This window comes from Rhamphochromis longiceps, linkage group LG5 (assembly GCF_057381845.1).
Source record: "Rhamphochromis longiceps isolate RC_006_pf linkage group LG5, R_longiceps_female_GT1.1, whole genome shotgun sequence".
Classification (NCBI taxonomy): domain Eukaryota; kingdom Metazoa; phylum Chordata; class Actinopteri; order Cichliformes; family Cichlidae; genus Rhamphochromis; species Rhamphochromis longiceps.
The window spans coordinates 14,653,337-14,678,484 of record NC_140561.1 but is presented as its reverse complement, the minus strand read 5'-3'; the positions used below and the strand labels follow the sequence as shown (position 1 = coordinate 14,678,484).

Sequence of the window (25,148 nt, the reverse complement as noted above, 5' to 3'; positions counted from 1 at the left end):
TAAAATCATTAACTTACTTTTTTTTTTATTGGAGAATCAAGCATGGTCCTGGAAACCTGTGGAAACCTCCCATACAGCATCATAAAGCACCGTGTTTGTAAATTAGATTGTGACCTGTCAGACCTTTAAATAGTGACTCCTCATACTAGGTTCAGTACTATAACTTTACCCTTATATTATATTTAATACTTAATGTTTGTGCATATTACTGACCACATCAAAGTAGATAAAGACAACATCAACAGCAAAATTGTGTAGCAATCCCACTTTTTTATTGTCATCATAGGTCATACAAATATCAGCCTCCTTAAAGGCCATTGGACGGATATTACAGTAACAGTATAACAAAAGCCCAACAAGTTCATATTCCATATGTGTCTGAGTATTGGTCAAGTATGATAAATCTTCCTCTAACATTTTAAGAACAAAAACATCCAGTAGAGTACAAATTAGTCTAACATGTGATTGCGTTTATATGTGTCCAGATGAGGAGCGCGAGCAGGTGGAGAGGCTACGATGGCCGTCCAGAGGCTACCTGCAAGAGCTCAGCGAGTACCAGCAGCGACGCCGCAAACTCCGCAAGTCCCGCTGCCTTGTCATGTGACCAAACCTGGACGCCAAAACCATCTGTGGGGAAGAGCAAAGGAAGACAATGACAAAAGAAAAGAAAGGATTCCAGTGCACATCGACGTGTGGGAAAACTGACAGAAGACATGTTTTTTTCTTTTTATCCTGCTGCATGAAGGGCTGATCGAGAAACAACGATGCAGAGGAAGAAAAGGAAAGACTTGTTAAACTGCTGCGACGCGCCTCTCCTCCCTCAGTGGACTGACTGGCGCATCCTAATATGACTATTCCTTCGAGGGCAATAATAAAAAAACTGATCCATAAAACCCAATAAGACTTTAATATGACTGGCCACTGGCCGAATCTCTGTGAAAGATCGCATTTCTAATGGCGTGCAAAGCTGTGGATTTCAATATTGACCAGTGACACAAAATGGCTTCAGTATAATTACTGATATATCAAATGACCACACATCTGTCAGGAAAACAACCAGGATCATGTGCAAACTATTTCAAACTACATTAACGGGTAATGTGACTTCAGGTTGATTAAACAGGAAGATCTCCTCAACACTCAATAGCTTCTGTGTGTCTTCTGTAGGATTGACGCAGGACCTCTCTGTCATAGATGAAACCCTTGATCACTCATGATGCATCCCATCTGATCTAAAGATTGTGAACTTGTGAAAACAGTTTCTCAAAGTGCCCGTATATAGCTCATTTACAGGCTCGCAGTTTTATTTTGAGGCTCCTCAAGAATAGGTTTACATACTTTATTGTTCCACAACATGAAAGCATGCAGCACATTTCTGAAACGCTCCCCTTTTTCTGTTCATGGCTCCTGTCTCTTTAATGCCCCTGGGGGGAAGTTTCTGATTGGCCCAATGAAAAGCCCTCTAAGATTTTGTTAAGATCTAACAAAAAGTCATGGGAAATATTACTTTGTTTTATTTTTTGCAGCAACGTTCATTTTATTCTGTTCAACTCGTTACTTTTCAGTTTGTGTGAATAATGTTAAACAGTGAGCTAGCTATCACCAGTAAGTCATGTGACAGAAGTACGGGTCTCCCGTTCAGTCACATGACCAAGAGATGGCCTATCCGAGTTACCTTTTCACTCATTCACTCAGTCCTTGTGTGTCATTAAACTCTGGTTCATTCACTGTCGGTGTCCAAGTCAGCTTCCAGCAGATTTGCTCAATAACTCCACTTTTCACTGGCCACAGCAATTTAGTAAACACACCTGGGAAGGGAGGGAAGCTAACCTTTGCGTACAACATCTCTATAACAAAAGCTCAGTGTTTATTTAATTTATTTTCCATTCAATCCAGAGCCTTTAAAAGTCTCTGGGGTTATTGTTACTGTTTTCATGTCACCTTTTGCGCTAAATTACATCCTAAAATTTCCTGACAATACAGATGAAAGATTCCTCCCAGTGCCCTAATCTTAAACAATCCAGATCTGCACCAAACATCATTCTTTCTTTGGCTCTGCTTCACCTCTCCCCAGGTTTAAGAAACTGGGTGAGGTTGTATTTTGAGTGAGTCAGTTAAACAGCACTGAAATAATAAATTATTGACTCTAGGGTAAACAAATGATCCCGATGCAAGTCATCCACAATTCCTGCTGTTAGCAGCGTCATATGTATTTTCATGTGTAAGAAAATGAGCAGGACAGGTTTAATTACAACACTTTAGTCGATCCTTTCACATCGATGACACAGCCTCATAAACTGTCTTGCAGCCAGACTGATTTTTATAACCACACAGTAGAGTACATAGGTGTCAAATGAAGCAGTTACACTATCATGGAGAAAAGGCTTCAAATGTAAGCCTCAAATCAAACAGCATCTAGCCTGTAATTAATATCTGTAAACCAAATCAGCAACAGTAATAACATTTTTCTTTCAAAACTCCTTTTTAAAATCTACTGAGGCGGACTTTTACACGCTTTCCTTTGCGGGTTAATGAGAAAACATGCTTTTCTGTTTGCAATAATAAATAACGACCTGTCGCTGTCACAAAAAACGAGGAAAAAAAAAAAAAAAAAAAAAAGAGCACCGTATTATGAACATAAGTTAGTACAGTAAAAATCTCAAAGCCTCTGGGTGAATACGAAATATTTCTTTTATCTTTTTTTTTTAATTTAAAATGTTTTTTAATCATAAAGAGATTATGATTTATTGGTGCTCAATTATTTTTGTAAACTATACCATATGTGGACATGATTTTTGTTTTTTTTAACATTTGGAGTCGAGACGAACAGGGTGGCACTACTTTCCAGTCTAATGTTTCACGGCTGTTTACTCGATTTAAAAAAAAGGGGAAATGGAACATAACGGCTCAATTTGTTAAATAAACCTTCACCTACGCGAGGGTGAAAGCGATCAGTAGTGACAGCTAGCAGATGGGGTTTTTTTTTAATCTGTGGATCACAATCAATCAGGAAGCGGCGTGTAATGCTTTCATATTCTATTTCTGCAGTATTAACAGAAATTCTGTGTATATAGTACAAGCAAGCTCCCACTGTCAACCAGCTGCTGCACAAATTCCACTAAATTCTGTGTGTAAATATCCTCGAATACATCTTGATCTGCTAATAAACAGGAATGCAGCGATTTATTGATTGATAGTCGCCTTGTAGATATACATCGGCCTATTGCCAAAATAGATGACATTCACCAATAACATTGGCGAATGTCTTCGTTCGCAAGAGTTTGCCGTTATCATCTCTGGGATCCACTTTCATAAATATGTATGACTGAATTTGTGCTCACTGCGAGATAGTATGATGAAAGGCTGAAAGATGCTGAAACAGTTCACTTATTTATTTTTGTCCTATCACAATAATAAATCAAACTAACTAGGATCAGAAATCAGCCAAATTGTTATTTTAAACATTGGCAAAAACCCAGAACGTTACAATCCTGGTGGTGCATCCCTACTAATACGAATCAGCAAACAGCAGGTGAAACTGTGGACTGTGAAACAAAGTGTATCCCAGTGCTGCATCCACACCTAGTGTGGAGACACATGGCTCCTCTGAGCCTGTGCTGTACAGACTGTAGAATACATGGCGTCTGACTTTAAATAAAGACATGTTTTAACATACCGCTGACTCCATCGCTGTCTTCACTGGCAAGTTACTGCTTATATGTTTGTTTGTTTTTTGTCTTTCCCTGGAATTATGCATTCTACACTAATAATTTCTTAATAATCATACTGTAATGATCATAGCGTATGTTTCCTCCTGAATAAGTGGAACGATCTTAATGAAATGTTGCATAAATATTAGAGTGATGTGATTGCAAACAGCTGTATGGTGTATACAAATATTTTATACAAATCCCACAATCGTATATATTTGTACATTTTGAGAGTTCAACTGAGTGCTAAACGAAGACGTGCGCAGGTTTGCTAGTACCTATTAATACCAATTTCCAAACCTAGTGACGAGCTAAACCCTGATGGGCCACAGGTATATACAAAATAAATAAATAAATAAAATCACCCAGCTGTACTGTCTGCCTTTATATTTGTGAAAGAATAGATTACTCTAAAGAGCTCTCTGAATTCAAGTGTGGTAACAGGAGGCCACTGCTGTAACAAGTCAGTTTGTGAAATTTCTTGAATCCTAAATATTCCCGCAGAGCGCCAAACACCAAATGTTATTAATATCAGCACAGAAACTGTGTGCTGGGAGCTTCCTGGCATCAGTTTCCAGCAGATCCAGTAACAGCTTTTATAAAATACGTAAAACAAACTATATAACTTATAAAATTATTTTTTTAATAATACGAAATGTGATTTGTAAACATCACCACTTTTTTTGTTGTTAAATAATATTTTCCTTGAGTATTCCTAACTTACACTTTCTAAGCGGTTGTTATTATTTCGAGCATTAGTAACAGGGTGTGTGCTGTAGTTTAAGGTGAAGGGAAGCTACATTCTCAGAGTCCATGCCATACCTGGAGATCTTCAGGTGAATCACTGCAGGGCCCCAATGGATTTCAACTTGCCCTCCAGTTTGCCACTCCTCTGGAGGGCCGCCACATCACTGCCACCACCGATGCACTCCTCACCGATGAACACACGTGGGACCTGAACCAATACAAGAAAAAAAGGAAGAAATTCCCTTTCAGCTTCATGCACAGGGTCAGTGATCTGTGAAACATGTGCATGAATATCGGAATATCTGTGGTACTGTTGGTCTGCCACGGCTTCTGCATCAAAGGCAGCATGCATGAGCAGCAAAATCTGATAACGCATTTTATCTCGTCACAATCAAAATCAGCACAGGGAGCTTCTCTCATGTTACAAACGCTTGATTTTCTCAGTTTAAGTGAGAGATGGGGGTGAAGTCGGGTGACTATGAAGCTTGTGACAGTCAGAACTTCCCCGAAGGGACCCAACCCCAGACTTCTTTCTCCTGTTTGTCTCATTACATACTCCCTCGTGTTACTGCCACCAATCATATGCTAGAACACTTCTCGAGTAGTTACTTCTACCACAGTACATTTGCTTTTTGCATAAACAAACACAGAGATAATAAAAAAGCAGAACAGATCCAAATAATAAAGGTATATCAAATCAAATCAAAATAATACTTTAAGGACAAAAAACTGTAGTAGCTGGCGTGTGTTGGATTTGAAGAATGTCATAATCAGGAGGTGAAGTTCCTTCTTGAAATTGTGATTCATGTAATAATGGTGATTTCCAGATTATCAAATGGGCATTCTTACTTAGGGTCTGATCTACTGGGATTTTCCTGAACAACCATCTGTAGGGTTTATAAAAAATGGTTTGAAAAAGAGAAAATGTTCAGTGACTAGTAGGAAGGTAACAGTAACTTGTTAGAAGTATGCATCTCTTAACGCACAACATGTTGAACCTTGAAAGCAGGCAGGCTGCAGCAGCAGAAGAGCACACTTGGTCACTCCTGACAGGAAAATGAGGCTACAAGCCTGACAGCCCAAAACAGATGTTTGGAAAAACGTTGCCTGGTCTGAAGAGTCTCTAAATGACCACAATGTACCATCATCTGTTGGCTGCTTCCAGCAGAAAAAATGTGCCATGTCATGTCAGCTACTGTGTAATGTCATCATTTCAAAATGAACCAAAATCGCTGAGGAACATTTCCTGCACTCACTGGACATTTTATCTACCTTAATCCTATATGGAAAATCTGTATCTGCTTTATTTTCCATTTAATACCGGATGCTTTAAGGCCACGATGCTTACATTTCATTTCCCACAAATACGTAGAAGTGTTCTTTAAATTTTGTGTCAGTGCCCTGAAGATACAACGATATTAACACTGAATTTATGTGTGTGTGTATTAAAGTAAAGCTCTCGCCCTGCTTGAGACGGAGAGGCTGTAAGCTTACCGTACGGGCTCCAGTAAGTTCCAGGAAGTAGTCCTGCATACTGTCCATTTCGCTGTGGTTGCTTATATCAACGCACTCATAATGTCCCGGCTTGAACTTGTATTTCTCCAAAACCTCTTGAGCCATGGTACAGTAAGGACAGGTGGGTTTCAGAAACACCACCACTTTGTCGCCTTTAATTTTCGCCTGGACAAACTGCTGCGCCATTTTAAGTTTCTTGGTAAAGTGACGAGGAGGTGAGGAGTTCCCTACTTCTTTCCTTTTTTTTTCTTTCCAGATTAATTTTTTCGATGCAGAAGAAGAAACGTGATCTCTTTGTTTTCAACAGTCATTGGTTAAGTCAATCATTCCAAGTCACGCCCTCCTTCTTAAAGAGACAGCGCACAGATTGGGCACGAACCGGACAGCCACAAGAGTAAAACCACTGAGTAGGGAAGTGGTTGTTGGTCATCTGACACAAATCTAAACACTACTGCAGACCAGTAGACAACGTAAGATGCACGTTGCTTGTGTGTCTGAAAAAGTAGAGCCAGTTCAGAAGTATCTTAAACCTGCATTATGTTTAACGGGCAGCAGGGGGCGACTCCGCTGGAGTTTGTAGGCTCAAGTGGTAGTTTCAGACTGTACTGAATGCAGGTGTGCCCATTTATCCTGTAAGCATCCAGTGTCCTCCCTGAGGTTTCATAATCGGACGCCACAAACCAATAGATGACATCGCTGCTGCTATTGACATAGGAACAGCGATTTTCATCTCTGGCTCTCTTCCACAGTGCGTCTTCCTCCTCTCACTGCCAACCAGCTGCAACAGGAGACTGTCCCTCCCTGATCCTGGTTGTGCCTGAGGTTTCTTCTTGTTAAAAGGGAGTTTTTCCTTTCCGCTGTTGCCAAGTGCTTACTCACAGGGAGCATTTGATTGTTACTGTAGGGTCTTTACCATACAGTATAAAACACCTTGAGACGAATGTTGTTGTGATTCGACACTATATAAATAAAACTGAATTGAATGTTTTATACTATCTATGTGCAGACTGCATTAGAGCATGGGCACCCACAGACAGCTGCAGCAATTCACAGAAGCACCAAGTTCAAGTTGTAGGAATTTTTTTAGGGCTCTTCCCCCAAATCTCACTTACCAAATGAGTGTTTCAAATACAGCTGACAGCATAAAAACTTATAGTCAGTGATGTAAACTAACTTGTTATGTACATCAGTTCTACAGTTAGATTAAAAATTCATGTTATTTCAAATACTTAAAATAAAATTTAAAAAAATCATGTTGCAATAACCAGTTTGTTATCACCAGCGTTGGTGATTACAGAGGGGTTACATCCAAGTCTATTCTTTTCTGGCTTCTCTGTGGATTATGTCTTCTCAGCCTGTGGCAATGCCTCGTCAGCAAGGCCACTGGGATAAATTTGAGACATCATAAAGGGTAGGAACATGTGAATGCTGAATTGTCATAGTGAGAGCAGTATAATAAGAAATAAGAACCAAAGTGATATTTTGGAATTCAGAACGGCATCTGTCACTGATTTAATTGAGTCTCACCGGTTTTCTTCCCCAAGCCACAGGGACAAGCTACATGGAGGCCGGAGGCATATTATGTATGCAGCTGTTTCCTTGTCTGGTGCAGGGAAAGCTTCCAGGCATATGAGAGACTCCGGGGACCACATGAATCTTTGTTAAACAAGGGATGTTATATCCGAACAGGTAGCCTGATTTTCTTTTTTTTTGCATTTAGATGAGGGTGGAACATATATAAGTGTTTGCATTTTTGTTTCCAAGAACTGAAACTGAAGGTGTGAAGAATACAAGTTCTCACGCCACACATCTTAAAACATACTCAAACATCAGATCAAGCTGCCTCTCACAGTGAGTCACAGGATGCATGCTACAGATTAAAAAGAATAAATGATGCCCCTTACTCCGTGTTTGTGGGTCAGACTCAACCATCATTTTGATCTCAACTACTCTGTTATAAAGTTTCATGATTATATCTTGCACATTTTTATTGGGTTTATTGTGTGTGTGCCCATAAGTACCCATAACTGTTTTACAGTTGTGGGTATTTTTGCATACACCAGTCCATCTAAGCTCTGTTATTACCAGCTGCATCACCGAGGCTGGTATTGTTTACACCCTGTGAGCTTGTCTGTCTCTTTGTGTGTATGATCGTGGCAAAATGTGCTGCTAGACACACTTACTTTAACCACAAAAGCAGTTTTGAGGACTTCAGCAGGTGTTTGTGTGTCTGTCTTCTGTGCATGAAGCTGTTGCAACACTGTATAAAATGTTAATGAGGTGAAGCTAAAAAATGAAAGAATTGGAAGATGAGCGCTTGCTATATATCACTTTTCTGCTATACTGGAGTACTCAAAGTGCTTTACACAACATACCCAGGCAATTTCTTTCTACACCTTTGTAACATTTAAACTGGTAAGCAACTTGGTAAGCAAGTATCTTGCTCAAAGAGACATACAGTCTGGAGCAGCAAGGGATCAAACCATCAACCTTCCAGTTAGTGGATGACCTGCTCTACCTCCTGAGGGTCATCACCCCCAGGTGTTGACATTTATCTGCCCTGTCATCAAGTGAACAGAAATGCACCATCTGAATGTTAGTCACACAAAATAGATTAGACGAAACTTTATTAATCCCTCGGGTGGGTTCCTCTGGGAAATTCAGTATTTATATATTTTTTTAGATTAGAATATCACAAAAAAAATATGATCCCTTTCTGGGCCCACTCAGTAACCAGGACACTAGTATCAGATAACTCATGTTCTACCTTGTGTTCATTGCTTGCAGACATTAGTAGTAGGCATCTGCTCACAGGGCTGGACTGGGACAAAAAATCGGCCCGGGCATTTTGACTAGAGACCGGCCCACCAAAAATGTGACGTCATTCAGGGGTAAAACCGCAAAGGATTCTGGGAACTTGTGGCAAGAGGTACTAGCGCATGCAGGCTTTCAATTGAGCTCAGTTACACAGCGATAAAAAGAAACACAAAAAATGGCAAGAAGCTGTTGTATTATTAACTGCAATAGCCGGTGTTGTGCCAAAAAGTCTGCCAAAAACTGATTGCTGGTATTTAAATTGCTATGAGTAACTTGTTGGGCTATAATATGTGAAACATATGTCAAATGCATCCCTCATGGATGACATGAAGTCATCTCTCCATCTCTCTCTGCTGCTCTCCTGTCTCCTGTCACAGACTTCTCCACTTTAACAATAACACTAAGTGCAATAATCTTTTCTGGCATCGTTGTATTTTTACTCAGTTGTATATAGCATTCGTATTCTATTTTTATCTTATTGTATATTTTTATTCTATTTTATTCTACTGTATATAGTATATTATTTTATTCTATTCTGTACAGCTGTGTACTGTATTTATTCTTATTGTATTCTAATTTTTGCGTCATAACTTTTGCACTGTCCACTTCCTGCTGTGACAAAACAAATTTCCCACGTGTGGGACTAATAAAGGTTATCTTATCTTATCTTAAATCAGCCTGGTGCAACATGTAAGGATTGGCACAATTTGTTAAGATTTTGAGGAGTTTGAGAAACTAACCTGAAGCATAAAATAAAATTTACTATCAGTAACTTCATAGCACCCGCCCAGCAGTATATAAACTCCATCATGCTAGCTAGTACGCAGTACGCAGTACCAGTTATTCTAAGCGCCTGTAAAAAGTCAGCACAACGAAAACAAACTACAACTAAACTTGGTTTATATCTGACACAGACAGCAGGTCATAACTTCTTGCCTGAAGTTCAGTTCCTCTGCCACTATGACCGGCGGCCGCCTCGGTCTCTCCTCCTCTTGCCTCCCCTTTCCCTTATCCACCTGCTGGCCTCCACCACTTGCTGATGTTGCTAAATCTGTGGAAGCTATGCCATAGCTACCGCCAAACAATTCAGTTATTTTTACACATTTGGCAGCGTCTGCCTGAAGGGCTCGTTTCTTTTTGGTCCTAATTTTTTCTGCACCTTTTTTCCTTTTTTTGTTCTCCATTTTCTTTAGTTCGTCTATAAGATTGCTAAACAAGGGGGCGGGTGCATCCGACCTCCTCGGCTGTAATTGGTCCAGCCCAGAGTCGATCATGACCAACTGGCCAATCCAACACCTTTCATTATTTATACCCTTCCCAAAAAAAAAAAAAAAAAAAAAAAAAAAAATCGATCGGCCCATAAAAACAAAAAATCGCCAGCGGCCCACCGGGCAAATGCCCGGTATGCCCGATGGCCAGTCCAGCTATGTCTGCTCATATAACCGTTATTTCGTTTCTGAAAACCAATCTTATTAAAATACGTGTGACAGGTCACAGGATATTTTAACGTTAGTTGTACCTCTCATTGAAATTGAATTTTGAAACACTGGATTACTGCCAGCTAGCTTGGATCTCATTCCTATGAAGCCACTCTCTGATGCCATTAGAAAAAGTTATATTTAAGTACCTTTTAATTACTAACCCACTCTTAAGTCTTTGTACTATACCTCTTTCTACTTTTAATTGTCTTTTGCATACAAGCCTTTGTAAAAAAACAAAACAAAAAACAATCCCAACACGATTTAATAATAACTATATTTTGTGATTAAAAGGGGGAAAAATTTTTTTTAAAAAAAAAGGAAGCGAAACATCTTTCAGGTAAAACTGTGTTGATTTTTATTGAAATGTCTTGTACATTTTCAGATGGGCAGAATCAGATTTCTTTCAGAATGGACTTGTGGCTTCTTGTTTAAACATTGCTGGGAAATCTAAAACTTCCTCGGTATTCCTTACTAAACCCCTCCACACTGATTCATATACTGTTTGTTCATTATATTCTGAATTAGCTCTTACAGGGAAGTTATGTGAAGTAGCCCTTTGTAGCTCTTAATTCTGGGAAATTATCACAACCAGGAAAAACAGTACAAATACCAGCCCTTTCCCCCACAGCGGGATGGACATTTTTCGGTTGTTGTGACACCTTGTAGATACAAGTGCTAATTATCTGTCCAAAATAAAAAGTTAAGGAGAGTTTGCTATAAACCCAAATTGATTCTGACAACCAACCCAAAGAGCCAGTCTACTGCAGAGACTGACTATCTGACAGAATGCCACAATCACATATAATGAAAAACAGGACAGAACAATATTCATTTTTGTGGGAAATGAAAATAAACAGTGCCCCCCCAAAACAAAGTACAGACTCTTGTCTGCGAAATATTTCACACGTCAACAGCACAATGACAAAGTTCCTCTTTTACATCCCTACATTTAAGGAAGTTTTATTTCAGTGAAAGAGAGACATCGCATAATCAATGACTTCTCAACATTAGCCCCAATCAGAAATTTGACTCCATGGAAGCATGACCAAAGAAACAAAAGGCAATTACATTTTTTGGCAAACATTCTAAAACAACTTAGTAAATAAAATTTCCCTCATTGAAATAATTTCATAGAAGCCATTCATCCAAATCTGTATCCATGTTGAAAAAGAAATGCTCCAACTCACACCTTTCATTGCTGTGTGGAGCTCCAACTGAGAATCAAACGCACTGACATCATAATACAGAGAAGTCCTCTGGTGGATGATAACATTTTGCTTCCTTTCAAACCTTTAAAAACAAAAAAACAAAACCTGTTTGCCGCTGGATAAAGCTCGAGAGGTTGGGAGGAAGGGGGGGGGGGGGGGTTATTCCTTTGCAGGGTCTAGAGAAGAACCAAATAAGGATTTTCCTTCTTTCTTCAGGTAGGATCAGGTACTCTTACTCCAGCCAGGTCGATCCTGAGTGTTCCTGGCCGGTTTTAAACATTATAGCAGCTTTTTTTTTGTTTGTTTTCTATATTTCTTCATTTCTTCTCCACATTTCTATTTTTCCTTTCATTCAACATAATACACATCCATACAACTACACTCACAATTTGTAACACTCCTTCCAGACTTTACATCCCTTCCTCTCTCGATCACTGACATCTGCACACCACCCACCCACCCGCTCTCTCACACACACACACACACACACACACACACACACACACACACACACACACACACACACACCTACACCTGTTTCTAGGCAGTTGTAGTTCCTTTGTACAGCCAGTGGACTCCAAGCCCCAGCTCGACATTTCCGAATGTAAACACCTTAAGGCATACATAATGCACTGTGAACATTAAATATTGTTTGGTGTGGGAAATACTGCCCCCTACTGACAGGGTGGGGGGAGGGGTTGGCTTACGCCAACGTTCAACACCATTTCATCATTGCAATTAAATTCACAACCCATGCACACAAACTGTTGCTTCTTAATCAGCTCAAGTGATTTCTTCTTCCTGTCTCATTTCCTTCCTCTTCAGCTTCAAATTCAGCTTCGGCAGCAATTTATTGAAGTGTGGTTATCCACTGCTGTTTGAAGTGATGAGAGGAAATGAGGCAAGACAGGCATCTTTGTCAGATGAGATGACAGATGGATCTGCATTCAAAATGGCTTCACAAAGTCAAAACACATAAGGCCTGTGGTATTTTTTTTTTTTTTGCATTGTTTAAAAAACAAAATTAAACAATATATCATTTGCAGACTCTTACTTTGCACTACGAGTCACAAAATAAATAGATCTCCCTCTTTTTTGTTTTACTTAAATACATGTTAATATTATATCTGATGCTCAAAAATACTTTTGTCTGAAGAGAAAGTCCTTCAAAAGTTAGAGACAAACCCGCTCACACATGCAGACAGCCCCTTCCACTGGTCCAGTGGTGTCAAATCCACAGGAGAAGAAGAAGAAAAAAAAAAAATACTGCAAAAGCAAAGGATTGATGGGTAAAGTCGAAAAGCAGGATTGCAGGCACCAATGAAGCCTGTGGAATCAAAGGTCAAAAAGAAAAGGAGGAATGAAGCAAGAAAACAGGAGAAGGAAAAATGGTAAGGAAAGTAGGGGAAGGAGCTGTTGCGAAGGCAGCAACTGAAGGGGTCTCAATAGCTAAGAGACAGCTGGACAGATGCTCTTGGTTTGACCCTCCATTCTCAATACTGATGAGTGAAGCTGTTCTCTACTGTGCCCTCAGGACCAGGCCTGGGCTCTGCGCTGGTCAAAATCAGCTATGAGCCGCTTGATGTGGGCCAGCTTGTTGTGCAGGTACTCGCAGCGCAGTTTCTCTTTGTGGTAGTTGGGGCTGTGCTATTTTTATTTATTTTTTTTTTAAAAAGGGGGAAAAAAAGAAAATGTCAGTTCAGCTGCACTCGGTTTGATTTTTTAAAGTGCAGAACAAATTACACATTTTGTTCATCCTTAAAATAAAAGAAGTCAACCTGCTAATGCTCTGTTATTTTCTGACCAATCGTGGCATGCACTCTTCCTTACAGAGCACTTCAGATGAGACTTTTAGGGCATCTTTCAAGAAACACTAAAAAGGTTAAAAGTTGTGATGAAAATGTTTAACTTTACTGTGGACATTTGTCTGTTTTGTTTCACTGACCACAATTCCAGTTTATCCGGATTTTACTCTGCATACTTCAGGCACTTTTGTTAAGAATTGGCAGAGAGTTCGCTTCAGAAAGCTCTCCTTTGACACCTTGTTCATGAACAAGCACAGCAAAAAGGAAACAGTGCACTACCGTTGCCTGCACTAGCTAAACATGCCTGACATTCCTATACAAATCCATGAGGAGGTGCTTTGTCTTCCTGCTCAGAAGTTAAGTTATCTCAGCATGCCGTCATGACTTCAGCACTTTCTCACAGCTGCCATTCCTTACCGGTATTTGTGACCATTCATATTTAGCCTGCTTTAATACATTTTATAGCCATATTGAGTTGATTGGTATGCAAAAGAGGAGTCAAAGAAATAATCAGGCTCTAAACTCTAATAAGTTCACAGTTCCGAATGGTCTTAGGACAGAAAGAGCTTCTGCACATGTCCAATTATGTAATAATTTTTATGCACATGGAATATAAAGCAACAATACTGCACTAATATTTGAAGGATTTAATATTTAACGTTAATGCACCTTTTCACATCAGTTAAAACACCGTGTCATTTACACAGGTGTGCACATACCACCCTGCCACCAGTACATATATGCGTAGTGTGTCTAATTCAGATCTTAAGAATGAGCGTGATTATGGAGTGTGACAACATTTTGGCCAAACTTAATGCAACAAACATTCAAAAAAGTAAAGACTTGGTTATAGAATTCACATTGTTTTTAGGTTATATCAGGGGAAAAGGCAGAAATGCACACAAAGACTTAAAATGATGACAGCCTGTGTAACTTACTTGTTTGATCTTTTTGTACTCTTTCACTATTTCTTCTTGCACCTTCTGTAAAGATGATTAAAGTCATTAGTTGTTCCCAATGGACGTCATGTATAAACATTACAAACACGTGTTCTTTCACTTTTTGTAGATAAATGAAATACTGACCCACCTACATTTACTTTAAGGAAATAAAAAACAAAAGCTCTGATAGCTGGGGACAAAAAGCAGGACCCTGAACCAAAGCACAGAATGAAACTATTAGCACTCTAAACAAATGTCTGTCGCCTGCTGGTTGCAGGTGTCTCTGGATTGAGGAGCAGCTGTGAAACTTTGACAACACTATTACTTTTTGTTGATTATGAATAAGCTGTCCATCATTACTGCCTCCTGTTTGTTTGACAGCAGTATACAAAGAGCCAGTTGTGAATGGTTAAAGGCCAAAGACTTCATTATATTCTGTCACAGCCAACAGGACCACAAATGTATAATAATGTAGAAAATGATTAAAACACACATTAAGAGAGAGAACAGCCTGTGTCACATTTCTATGATTGTGGTCTTTCTGCAGTCATCACCAGCATCATCGAAAATGTATCCAAGCAAAAAGTTTCAATATGACCTGATGCTCTTTGGTGCCAGGGGCCAACTTCCGACACTGGGCGTCCAACTGGGTAAAGCGGCGGGTGATGTTCTCCACGCGTCCATGCAACAGGCGGTACTCGTCATACTCTGCATTGAAATCGTCCTTGTAGCTTTGCCGCTGGTCGAGGGACACCAATGCTGTGTACTTCCTGTAAACAAAGGAAAATTAGATCCATTTTAAAGTGGTGACAAAGTAAGTTTTAATTTGAAATTTCAATCCAGAAAGAGCTGTTACAGACAACACCAATACCAGCACTGGACTATGAACATGCTCTTTCCAAACTTTATTTATTCTGAATGCACCTTTGAAAAGGTCATGCCATTTATAGACATATGGGAAGTTCAACATCTGTTGCACTTCTCCATTTCAAATGTGCTACGGATAAGATATTCCCTGAACTCATTACCACTGATGTGGAAAGTACAAAACAGTCCTTGTACAGCAATGAACAAAGAATACTAGCATGCACACTGAAACACATCTGTGTTTACAGCAGCATTTCACGTGTCCTAATTCTTGTCTACTCTAATTCACTTGTGTTTGTTCAAAACATCCTCTTTTGCAATTGTTTCACAATTTGTGGTGAGAAAAGAGGAAATTAAAAAAAAAAAAAAAAAAAAAAAAAAGACTGTTGATAATGGACCCTTTTAGAATTATAACAGTTACTTACAGGATATAGTCAGGTGTATCTATTTTGGATGAAAATTCAGTGGATTGGACTGGCCTCTCTTTGTCTGAAGAGTCTGAGGAGAGACAGCAATATGCAAGAATCTAAGTGCAGAATTTATAATGAACATTAAACATAAGCACCGCTGCTATGATGGAAAACTGTCTAACAACAGGATTTTATTTTTAACCATCTTGTTCTGATGTAAAGAATATGAACAGGTCTCTTTTAGTTGATCCCTGATGTTTCAACAGTAATGTAAATGTTTGTTGCATGATGACATTAACCCACAGCACAGGATTTTTCATTCAATATAATCAGGACCGAAAGGTACTGATGGACAGACATGCACTGCTTTTATAGGAAAAGACAAACCCATTTTTCTCATGAAATCAGTGGTGCAGCTGCTGAAAAAGCAAAGGCTGCTGCAAAGAAATGGAGGCCTGTAATGTAAAGGTTTTTGTCCTGTTTTCTGAGTTAAAGTGACAACATAAATTTTCCAGAACTGCAGGTATCTGATTCAGCGGTCCATACAAGAGATTCAGAAACGCACCTTGATCTTTGTGAGAACTTTTGCTGATAACTCTCCTGGTCTCTTCATCAGGGCTCTGCCTCTTCTTGGCTCTATGACTTTCTACAGCCTGCTCCACAACACCATGAGAACTACTGCCATCTCTTTCCTTTCGCTTCCCTTTCTCCCTTTCTCGATCCTTGTCTTTGTGCTTCTTAGACTTCTTTTTAACCTTCTTACTGGTGATGCTGGACAAGGGAGGGCTAGAAATGACAGTGGAGGTAACTGTGAGTGAGGTGCAAGGCGGAGGGCTGGGGGATGGTCTGGGACCGGGGTTAGGATGCTGATAGCGATCCTGCAGGGATCTATTGGACGAAAAGGACTTGGGTGAAGGATCTCTGCAGGAGGAACTCTGGTCCACGGGCAGGTCCTGGGTGCCACAGCCCTCTGGGGTGCTTGGTGAGTTGGTGTTAGAAGCTGGGCTAGGCTGCTGGTGAGAGGGGGCAGGTGGGTGGGATGAGATGGGGAGATGAGTGGGAGGGCCTGAGGTGACATTGGAGGGTAGGGATGAGCGTTTAGAGCTGAGGCTGCCCTCGTCCTCAAGGCGATCCGAGGAGGATGCGGCTGGCCCTCGATTACTGAGGTGGGAGATGCGGGCTTTCTTCGGTGCCAAAGGATCAATGAAATCAAAGTCTGGCTGACGCTTCTGCCAAAACCCCCCCCCCAATGAAACCAACCACAGAATTTAGTCTGAAAAATCATATAACACCATGGGTTGAGCTTTAGAGAATTTTTGTTCAGGTACCTGAGGCGATGTGGGAGCGCTGTCTTTGGGAGAACCACTGGATGAGGTTGCAGTTATCTCATTAGGAAGACCTAATTTGCTATTGAAGAAAAGACAGAGTGTTATCAGTGGGGAACAGTCTAAGTGGCAAGAAAGGGCAACTTAGAGGGTAGCCTTCAACCATCATTACACTAAGACCTGCTAAAAATGTGGATTGGTCATATTCATGAGGCTTAATTTACATTTTTCCAATGCCACAACACAAGAAGGAGAAGAAATGGCTCTAAAACACAAATCTGTAGTGTAGCTAATGTCAAAATAAACCGTACCACAAGCTAGTCTAAACAGTGTCGATGTTTTCATAGAAGCTATAGCATGTACTGCAGGCTGTAGCCACACACCAAGATAACAGAACAGTGTGTTTTCTTCACTCTCTCACGAGTTTCAGCGTTTCATTCGTTCTTTTGGAAACTGTGCTCATGTATGTAAAACCACTTCTGCTTAAAGTGTAAACAGTGTTAGCCCAATTACACACCATAAAGAACAAATGCTTTATCACTACAGGCAAGCAGGAGACCATTTAGGAGCATAATTGAGGCTATATTTTGGGTCTTTTGCCATGTGACCAAATGACTGATGCTTCTATTCAAGCATGAGGATCTCTGCTCTGTATTTCACATCCTACCGTTCTGTACATTTCCTTTCAATATATCGACTGCTTTTAATTTAATCAAAGGCAACTCAAAATTAATCAGAATAAAAAGCTGAACTGGCTGCTTGTGTACCGAGTCAGGATCCGGTCAATCTGAGACTTCTCATCTTCTGAGTAACCAGGCCAGTCTCGCTGGACGTCACGGTATATGTAGTCCTTCAGAGAATATGCATTGTCTTTGGGATTCAGGTTTGCCACCTAATTTGCATAGAAACACACAGAGTTTCAAAGTTAAGTTGTGGCAGCAGGAATACTGGTATAGATACTTCGTACATCCTGTGCTGGCTAAACATCTGTGTATGTAAATACTGTTCAACGACTAACAGTCTCATTTCTCATGAATGAAGCATTAATAAAGTGAGCAGGATTTCATCAGGCAGATCTGCAAGCAACAATCTTGTTAGCCTTCTTAAACAGACAAATCTGTTCAAACTCATGCAACTCTCCTGTTGGGAAATACCTGCTGCAGGGCGGTCCCCAATGAGTTGCGATCCTTCTGGTTGATACCGTCACGCTGCAAACGTGCTAGCACTTCCAGCTTCTTGTAGGGCCTGAGTGCCAGCAGATGAATGATGCGGTCTCTGAACGGCCGCTGCGATACAGGGTTATTGGAAAGGCACTTACGAATAGTGTTGGCTGGGTTGATGGGTGTGGAGCGTTTACGCTCTGGGACCACTTCTGGGGTGGATAGTGCAGGCTTACGGATATGTACTTGCTTTCCTGCAAAACAGAAGGAAAATGGAAAGTTACGACTTCTCTTCTCGGCAGACTGGCTCATCACAGATGATTCTTTTACGCTGACAGATAACTTCTGATTAACATCTCTTATTAAAAGTGGGTGTCAATTGCATCTACATTACACATACATTAGGACTGATCCAATGATTATAATAGTGAGAGCTTAAAGAAATGGATCAGGGTTTCCACCAGTGTATTACAATCCTGGCAATGTGCTTAGGCTAAATGGATCTATGCCAGACCTATGGACTGGGGATGGGGAGATATATATATATATATATATATATATATATATATTTTATTTTTTTTTTTTTTTTTTTTTTAAAGGTATATTAAAGGACCAGGAATAACTTATACCATAATACTCTTTTACCTGTGTTCACTAATGGATTACAGTAGGCTAAATCCTCCACTGCTGTATGTGAATGACATTAACCAGGATTTGGTCACCTACACATGGGTTGAACCTTTCTGAGAGGAAATCATGTGAGAGTGTCAATGGCATGTAGGAAGACCAAAGAAGCTGAGCTGCTCAAGTCAAACCTTATTTCAAACTGACATTAGGAACTGTAACCACAGAATATAAGAGACACAATGAGTGCTTTTGTTATGTCAGTGACATTCACGATTTCAGTTTTTGAAACCAGTGACAATATGGTCTGATGTTAATGCCATTTCCAGTGAAAGTGTATGTGGCAAGAAAACTGACCATACCAAACTACATAACTACACTAAGCAGCTTAGAGAACCCATTTTAAAGTGTTGACGTTAAAGCCAGAGAAACCTTATTACTGAGCAATGTGCTTAATCATGGTGTCAACACTTCCCTGTATACCTCTTCATGGTCATTATGAAATTCTAAAGCTCTTTAAAAGATTAAGGTTAGGGAAAGGAAGAGAAAGGAAAAACTCCTCCCCTCCCTCCTCGTCAAAGAAAAGGAAAAAGACTCGCAAACAGTGACAGAGATCAGTGACAGATTCTAGCAGGCGTAATGCTTTTGCATCACATTTTTCTTCTTCAGAAAGAGATATTCTGTACAGACCATCTGTACATTTATTAAGAGTTACTGCTTTTAAATGCGACTGCAGAAGGCAGACAAAGATTAGGGAAAGTTAGAGGCTGCTATCTGAAACAAAAAGCCTGCGAAAACAAGAATCTAAAGGCCCCTGGCACATCTGTAAATATGATACTTACTTCAAACCAGGTGCTACAAACGACTGACCCACCCCCTTTTCTGTACATCATCTCGATTCCCAGTTTCTATGTGACAGTACATGCAAATATACAAATATATCCCCAGGGCTCAGAAAAATAAAAGGCTTTTAGACTACATCTACAGTAAATAGTGTACATTTTTAAATGCTTACTTGTATGTGTGAAAATAATGACATTTAAACCACAAACTGGGATTTGTAGCGATTTCTATAGTGAAATGGGACAGATATACTTTGCCCTCCTTTTCTTTTTTGGCAAGCAACAAAATTTCATCACAATTCAGATCAGGATAGAGATCAGAAAACTTAAAATAAATACAGAACAGGGCAACAGCTCTTTACCGTGGGTTATAGTGAAATTTAAAATACTTGATTACTGTAGAAGATGAAGACAACAAAGTTGTCTTCTTAAATTTGCTGGCACCCAGGTGTGAATGCAGTCTGGTTACATTGCTGAGTATCAACTCTCTGTGATCAGTCAAACTATCTTTTAACGTTGCATAAGCCAAAGTATTTGAATTTTACGCATTCTTTTTTTGTTGTCAGACATCTGAAAAGCAGGGAATACCTAATGTAGGCCTAGATTAGCTGCATGTACCAGCAGTCATTCTAAACATGCATCAAGTTTAAGAGCAACAGCTATCTGTATATAAAACACTGTAACAACTATACATCCCTCATGTGTAAGGAAAACATGAAGACATAATTTGTTGAAAAGATAAATGTTAAACACAATAAAACAAAAGTAAAGCGTGTACTATGTGGCAAGCTATGCATTACTAAAACAGCATTAGCTTTATCTGCCACCATTTGTCATTATCAGACAGACTCCTAATCTGGAAAAAACTGAGACGGCAAAATAGCTTAGTCAGTCGCAATAATGGCTTTGAATAGAGTTAGTCTGTCAGCTTTCACCTATTCAGGCTCTCAAAAGAGGCAGAGTTTGAAAAGAGAGAAGAGGGGTTGTAAAGCCATGGTGACATGTGGGATCCACACCGCCCTTTGACTGCGGCAGTGGGAAATAAGCGAGATTGTAGGAAGGGTCTTACCTCTGTACTGACCACCAGGCTTGATGACTTTGGTCCCACGTTCTCGTGTGTCCTCCACAGCCTGGGTCATGCGCTCCCGGGTCACCTGGTAGGAGTCATTGGTGGCACACACTGTGACCTTGTCGTGTACTGTCGCCAACAATGCCAGGTGTGAGGCCCCTGAGCTAGAGACAAAGAGGGAGTGTGGAGGAGAAATGTAATGCAAGAGAGGGATTACCTTCCAGCAACGTGTGGTAAGAAAGTAACAGTTGATTCAGCTGACCAGCTATTAACACTACCTCGACGCATACTGATGGATGCACTCGAAGCTTCCCTGAGGGTTGTCCTTGCCCACATTAGACAGATAGAATTCAAAATTGTGGAAGGCGTCTGAAGAAGAGTCACTCTTGGGAATCTTAATGCGCTGTCAAATAATTCACATACATATTAAGTATAACACAAACAGTATAACAGTGTATTCAGCAGTAGAGCTATAGAGGATGATGTGAACAATTTAAGAGTTACGAGGAAACAGGACAACCCAAGTTCTTATCATCTAATGGGAGGTGAGCCATGCCATTATGGAGTACATACATCATACAAAAATATATATGAACCAATTATTAACTTGATATTTTATCGAGAGGAACATCAGAGGAAAACACACATTAAAAAAGAAAAAAAGAAATGATCTTGCTTTATAAACAATTCCGTTTGAATCATTAAAATCATTAAATTGGCCATTTTGTATTGAATTTATATTTTATTACAAGTGCTAAAATGAGTTAATGCCAGAAATTGTTAAGTGGTTTTACTGATTTTAGGATCAATGAATACAACTGGCAAGCTTATTTTTATCAGTTAATGCAAGACTCACAACCTAAAATACAACCAGGTTTTTTGTTTTCCTTGTTGGACTTACCCCTTGTAGTCCCTTGAACTGTATCGTTGGCCGCAGAGAAGGAACATTCTGCAAATAATGGGAAACACACATATACTTTAACCCCTGAAACAAAAAATATATACAGACATAAATAAGCATTAAAAAACAAAAAACAAAACAGAAAATAAAGGCCTAGAATCTACACTACACTTTACTCCCAGTCCTCCTATAACATATGCTTCCATCATAATGCAGACAAATGCTGAATGCTTAACCACTTGCTCTGCATGTTTGTTTAAAGGCTACATTTAAAAACATGCTGCTAGGACTATAGCTGACAGCCAGCTGATATCTGACGAGCACGTGCCTTCTTTGTCTGTGGGAGAGCAAGTAACTAGGTCATAATCAGTATTCATGATGCAAAAGAGAAAAAATGAAGAGGCAGCACAGCAAAGATAATCCCTGTCAATCACGCAACTGGGAACTTGTTAACAGCGCTGTGTCTGATGCAGTGCTGCTGCTGATCTTCAGATTATTTCACCAATTAACCAACTGGTTGTTTGGTCAGTAAATTATCAGACAAATAGTGTGAAGCCTCACATTTCCAAAGCTCAAAGCACATCGGTCTGGCCAGAGCTATTTAAACAGTCACCCAATTATTGCAGTTTTCCTTGTATGGACAGCTTGCATGTTTTTTTCTGAAGCCATGGGTGATTTGCAGCATATAATGCTCAGCGAGCCACTTAAAGACAATCTTTACCTGAGGGCCGAGAGAGAGAGAGAGAGAGAGAGAGAGCGAGAGAGAGAGGCTATATAAATCAAAATGACCTGTGTCTTTAAGTGGTAGGTGAAATGATTTGTTTTGACACTAAAAACAAACCAGATATTTTTAAATAGTAGATTTCTAAATCTCTTTTATTTACATTTGTGCCAGTGGCTACTTGAAATAAGAGTGACAGCCACAAATATGTGGTGGCTGCTCTTCAGCGGTATACAATAAGCTGGGAGAAGCACATGACTCCCAGTTTCTTCACCCGGCTTAAGTACACAGAAGAACCAGTCAGCTAGACTTGTGAACTAGTCTGAGTGGGAGGTATGCGCATTTTAACAGATTCTCCACGTTGCTGAGTCTTCCTAAAGCGACTCAAGAAGTAGGTGACTGGATAAAATGGGCACTTTTTTTTTTTAAACATTGAAATAAATATGTCATGGTTGTAAAAGCTGTGCTACTCCAAGCCATACTCCCTCCTCCCCCCACTCGCACCGTTCTGATCACATTTCACATCACCACAGAAAGACAAAGATAGCCGGCTTCCAGAGTTCGATGACTGGGTTAGCTACAGCACACATTACCGAGAGGGAGAGAGAAACAAAAAGCAGGCAGTTTTTGGCTGCTCAGTCAGCAAGAGATTGCAGGCTGCTGTTCAGTGCAGAGAACAGACCAACATTACCACATCCAATAAGGTTGTAGCACGGGCTGTCACAAAAGAATTCCCTCAACTAAGTGATAACGCAGCCTGCCAGCTGTCACAAAACCGTGTGAATAATCATTTTGGATTTTGCTTTATATCCACATTTTATAAACACATATATTTGCAAGAGGAATTCTCACGGGGCTGACAATAAGCCAAAGCTTATCATACAAGAATGTATACAATGTGTGGCTGGCAGACGGACAGGTAAGTGTATATGCAATAAAATGATAAAGTCTCAGAAACCTCAGCACACTATAGCCTACTAGCAAGCTATAATGTATCATCCCTGAGTGGAGACCTAGACCTGGCCAGTGTGTTACGTAACAGCGTTGTTGTTGGCAGAGAAAAGTCAGGTAACCTGGCTTTAGGCCTCCTTATTCAAGACTGCAGAGGTTCAGATTAGTCCACCTGCATTCACCTCAACAAGATTACACCATTCGTATGGTTCAAGATTAACAAGTTATATTTAATCGGCACAGGCATGCAGTGATCCAGAGCAAACAGTAGTTTTAAAAGCACTACTTTGTGTTACAGCACACTGGCTTGAATTAGTTCAGAAAGAGTATGGAAATACATTACATTAATGCAAAAAAAAAAAAAAAGAAAAAAAAAAGAAAAGGACAAAAATAAGCTGTTCTTCTTGCTTTCCTTTCATTTTTTTAAGGTCTTGTATTAGACATATTTATAAATGCTGGCTCATTCTTCTCAGTGAAGCTTGATGCCAACTAGAAAAAGATATATATTGAATGAATTAAGAAAGAGAGAAAGAAAGAAACTCAATAAATAAATATTTGTCCTATGAAAACCTTGGAGATGCTTGCTCAGTTGTATCTCTAGCTAGTGTTGGACTGCAACAGATTATAACAAAGTTAAACAGTTAAAAAAGGGCGAGCCTGACTAGGAGCTCCATATCCCTGCCAGGTTTTTGTTAGGTTTTGCCAGCTGGCTAAATCTAAACATATGGCAAGCTAACCAGTCATCGACATGCTTCAAACGGCACGAACCTGTGATCAAAGTTAGATTATCACTCATTTATTGCTATGTTTCCACTCCTGCTCTTAATATATAACGTCGTCGAAAAAAAAGTTCAGGTTACTTGACTGCGATTTAATATTTTAATGTTAAAACGCTATGCTCATGAAGCTTGTCTAGTGTATTCGTCGATATGAGCCTACCACTTTCCTAATTTGGTAAGCAACATTAGTTTGGCAAGAAAAAAAATGGACTAGGTTGGTCAGCACAACATAATAACGTAGAGCTAGCGTTAGCTAATCAGCGTCCAGCTCAACCAACAGGTTTTTACGTTAAATCATATTTGTCAGTTCGTAAAACCTGGCTAGAATATAAGACCAAGGTCTCATTTATCTTCTGCCGTTGATTACTTTCACGACACCCAACTAATGTGATCAAAAAACCCAGCTGAAACTCGCTCTGTCAACAGCTTAGCTAACTTTGTAGCTTTTAGCTATGCGTGGCAGTTGGGACTTCCTAGCTGATCCGAGCAGTGTCAGTTTGAGTCCTTATTCTTGAAATACACGGCGTTTTACTCACCGTACAGTTTTGGTAGGTCTCTATCGCCCTCAGTGCTGTCTCGGTTAACTTTACATGTAATACAGTGACTCTTTCTGCGCTTTGTTGGCCACAATTTAATCCGTATCTCCCATCCACGGAGAGCGCCGCCATCTTTACCAGCCCTCCACCATCGTCCCTCTGAAGGCTGGAGCATTTAGCAGTCCAAGCTCACTGTTCGCACTCTGACGGGGAGGGATTACGCTTACTGCCCTCAGGACTCACACCTCTGTATGTCTTCACTTGTCAGCTTGCTATTTTTTCCTTCTTCAACTTTTACCACAGCGACTTTTAAGTACGTCGTAAAGATATATATGTTTTTTTTAAAGACTTTTGGGCATTAATAATATATTAAGCATTTCTTCTATAACTTAGATATGATTAGCAGCCTAATTCACAGCTGTATCTTGCTATGTGTTTAATAAAACGAGACTGCAGGAATTGCTTATTACTATAAGAGGAAAAATTACTAGTTAGTAGTCCCCCTTCTGTGTAAGCCAATAACCTCTTTCAGCTGCGCATTCTTCCTCTGCCTGCTGTGTTTTGCTGACACGGTGAAACTGATTCTAACCTGCCGAAACTGTGAAAGGTAGCTGCTGGAGCAACATACAGTCTACAACAAGTACCTTTCCTTTCAAATAAGTTTTTTACCACTGTTATCCTGAATTTCAGTTACTTTTGGACCTCTCTGAACTATAAACACCCATACTGGCCTATAGCT

At 39.9% G+C, this 25,148-nt stretch overlaps 3 protein-coding genes across 3 annotated transcripts in view; 1 reads left to right on the top strand and 2 right to left on the bottom strand.

Moving 5' to 3' along the window:
* rhobtb3 (Rho related BTB domain containing 3) overlaps positions 1-604 on the top strand; it is a 29,221-nt gene extending 28,617 nt beyond the window's left edge. Inside the window, exon 13 of the mRNA XM_085406042.1 lies at positions 486-604. Coding sequence (XP_085262168.1) covers positions 486-604 — 119 coding nt within the window. The remainder of the gene's footprint in view (positions 1-485) is intronic.
* On the bottom strand, positions 251-6,319 carry glrx (glutaredoxin (thioltransferase)). Its single transcript, XM_085406041.1, has 3 exons — positions 5,952-6,319; positions 4,533-4,665; positions 251-627 (listed from the first exon to the last, which is right to left on the bottom strand). Exons 1-2 carry the CDS (start codon positions 6,156-6,158, stop codon positions 4,552-4,554), a joined length of 321 nt encoding a protein of 106 aa, XP_085262167.1. The 5' UTR covers positions 6,159-6,319; the 3' UTR covers positions 251-627; positions 4,533-4,551.
* A 4,288-nt stretch (positions 6,320-10,607) lies between these two features.
* ell2 (elongation factor for RNA polymerase II 2) lies at positions 10,608-24,602 on the bottom strand. The gene is made up of 12 exons (XM_085406038.1): positions 24,410-24,602; positions 21,423-21,470; positions 20,800-20,924; positions 20,522-20,685; positions 17,981-18,240; positions 17,594-17,718; positions 16,830-16,908; positions 16,067-16,730; positions 15,517-15,589; positions 14,823-14,994; positions 14,222-14,266; positions 10,608-13,125 (listed from the first exon to the last, which is right to left on the bottom strand). The coding sequence occupies exons 1-12, from the start codon at positions 24,539-24,541 to the stop codon at positions 13,009-13,011; spliced, it is 2,004 nt and encodes a 667-aa protein (XP_085262164.1). The 5' UTR covers positions 24,542-24,602; the 3' UTR covers positions 10,608-13,008.
* Between the last annotated feature and the right edge of the window lie 546 nt (positions 24,603-25,148).

Coding starts and splice junctions, on each gene's coding strand:
- ell2 (XM_085406038.1), bottom strand. CDS start 24,541: ATGGCGGCGCTCTCCGTGGATGGGAGATACGGATTAAATTGTGGCCAA. Junction 18,241..20,521: donor GCCTGGTGGTCAGTACAGAG/GTAAGACCCTTC, acceptor TCTGTTTTGCAG/GAAAGCAAGTACATATCCGT. Junction 15,590..16,066: donor AAGTTCTCACAAAGATCAAG/GTGCGTTTCTGA, acceptor GTCTCTCCTCAG/ACTCTTCAGACAAAGAGAGG.
- glrx (XM_085406041.1), bottom strand. CDS start 6,158: ATGGCGCAGCAGTTTGTCCAGGCGAAAATTAAAGGCGACAAAGTGGTG. Junction 4,666..5,951: donor AACTTACTGGAGCCCGTACG/GTAAGCTTACAG, acceptor GTATTGGTTCAG/GTCCCACGTGTGTTCATCGG.